Source organism: Carlito syrichta, unplaced genomic scaffold, assembly GCF_000164805.1.
Source record: "Carlito syrichta isolate Samal-C Ts95f unplaced genomic scaffold, Tarsius_syrichta-2.0.1 Scaffold301541, whole genome shotgun sequence".
Lineage (NCBI taxonomy): Eukaryota > Metazoa > Chordata > Mammalia > Primates > Tarsiidae > Carlito > Carlito syrichta.
Window position 1 is genome coordinate 113,670 of NW_007245637.1, and position 1,996 is coordinate 115,665.

A 1,996-nucleotide genomic window follows, 5' to 3' on the forward strand; every position below is an offset into this window, starting at 1 on the left:
CTCCCGCCGCCGCTTGCCCCTCGGAGCCGCCGCCTGAGTCGGGGACAAGAGGATGACCGAAGTGCTGTGGCCGACTGTCCCCAACGGGACGGACGCTGCCTTCCTGGCCGGCCCGGGCTCGCCCTGGGGGAACAGCACGGTCGCCTCCGCCACCGCCCCGTTCAAGTGCGCCCTGAATAAGACCGGCTTCCAGTTCTACTACCTGCCGGCCGTGTATATCGTGGTGTTCATCGTCGGCTTCCTGGGCAACGGCGTGGCCATCTGGATGTTCGTCTTCCACATGAAGCCCTGGAGCGGCATCTCCGTGTACATGTTCAACTTGGCGCTGGCCGACTTCTTGTACGTGCTGACTCTGCCCGCCCTCATCTTCTACTACTTCAATAAGACGGACTGGATCTTCGGGGACGCCATGTGCAAGCTGCAGAGGTTCATCTTCCACGTGAACCTCTATGGCAGCATCTTGTTCCTGACCTGCATCAGCGCGCACCGCTACAGCGGCGTGGTGTACCCGCTGAAGTCCCTGGGGAGGCTCAAGAAGAAGAACGCGGTCTACATCAGCGTGCTGGTGTGGCTCATCGTGGTGGTGGCCATCTCCCCCATCCTCTTCTACTCAGGCACCGGGGTCCGGAAAAACAATACCGTCACCTGCTATGACACCACCTCGGACGAGTACCTGCGAAGTTACTTCATCTATAGCATGTGCACCACCGTGGCCATGTTCTGTGTCCCCTTGGTGCTGATTCTAGGCTGTTACGGATTAATTGTGAGAGCTTTGATTTACAAAGACTTGGACAACTCTCCTCTGAGGAGGAAATCCATTTACTTGGTGATTATCGTGCTGACTGTTTTTGCTGTGTCTTACATCCCTTTCCATGTGATGAAAACCATGAACTTGAGGGCCCGGCTGGATTTTCAGACCCCAACCATGTGTGTTTTCAATGACAGGGTTTATGCCACTTATCAGGTGACGAGAGGTCTAGCAAGTCTCAACAGTTGTGTGGACCCCATTCTCTATTTCTTGGCGGGAGATACTTTCAGAAGGAGACTCTCCCGAGCGACCAGGAAAGCTTCCAGAAGAAGCGAGGCAAATCTGCAGTCCAAGAGTGAAGACATGACCCTCAATATTTTATCTGAGTTCAAGCAGAATGGTGATACTAGCTTGTGAAGGCACAGGAATCACCAGACATCTCACTTTTGTGTCATGGTAGGATGCTTAACAGAACTAATTGATTTTTGCCCCCTCTTTAAGTTACTAGTAAGGTTAGAGAAAAGTCAAACCAAGAAAGTAGTGAGTTAGGAAGGGAAAAAAAAAGAAGAAAAGAAATGCCCACATCCACACCTAGCTTGTTTGAGTTTGCTTCCAAAGTCTCTTCTGACTAGCACTATGCGTAATAAAAGAATACTACCTAGTTAAACATTTACTTTCTCTTCTGCTTTTAACATTTACAAGTTTTTTTTTGTCTTTAATGTGTGTGTGCAGATGAGTACTAGGGCTATTTTGATAGAAGTAATTTCTTCAGGAAAACTAATTGCCTGAAACTTGAGCTTGTGATTTATCTAAGCTTTATTGTTTTTAGTAATCTATGATAAGAACAAATTGAAAATCTACATTCTCACAAATACTGAGCATAGTAAAACAAAATGCTAAGCTCAGCCCTGCAGTTATCAGATGAACAGATCTCTGAGTTGGGTGTCTTTTTCAGTATCTTATAAGCATAGATAGCTGACTGAATTTCTTAGGGAATTGAATAGAAAAGTAAAGACAATGGGTTTAAAAGCCTGAAAAACGATTGTTTTCCAGTTATTTCTGGAAAACTGCTCACTATATATTGAGTACTAAGTGTTTGGCAGGGGGGGGCCTGCATATATTATCGTACTGGTAAAATATATTGAAAATAATTAAAAGTACAAGTATTCTCCTTGTAAACACCATGAACTCTCTCTTAACTTTCTGTGATAAAAAGAGTTTACTTGCACCACTGCTGTGCAATGCCCT

General features: G+C 46.4%; 1 protein-coding gene across 1 annotated transcript; it reads left to right on the top strand.

Annotated features, from left to right (window-relative positions):
* The first annotated feature begins 6 nt into the window (after positions 1 to 6).
* P2RY1 (purinergic receptor P2Y1) lies at positions 7 to 1,616 on the top strand. The gene has a single exon (XM_008054831.1). It carries the CDS (start codon positions 53 to 55, stop codon positions 1,163 to 1,165), a length of 1,113 nt encoding a protein of 370 aa, XP_008053022.1. The 5' UTR covers positions 7 to 52; the 3' UTR covers positions 1,166 to 1,616.
* The last annotated feature ends 380 nt before the right edge of the window (positions 1,617 to 1,996 follow it).

What these genes read in the sequence shown, in the direction of transcription:
- P2RY1 (XM_008054831.1), top strand. Translation starts at nt 53, where the DNA reads ATGACCGAAGTGCTGTGGCCGACTGTCCCCAACGGGACGGACGCTGCC.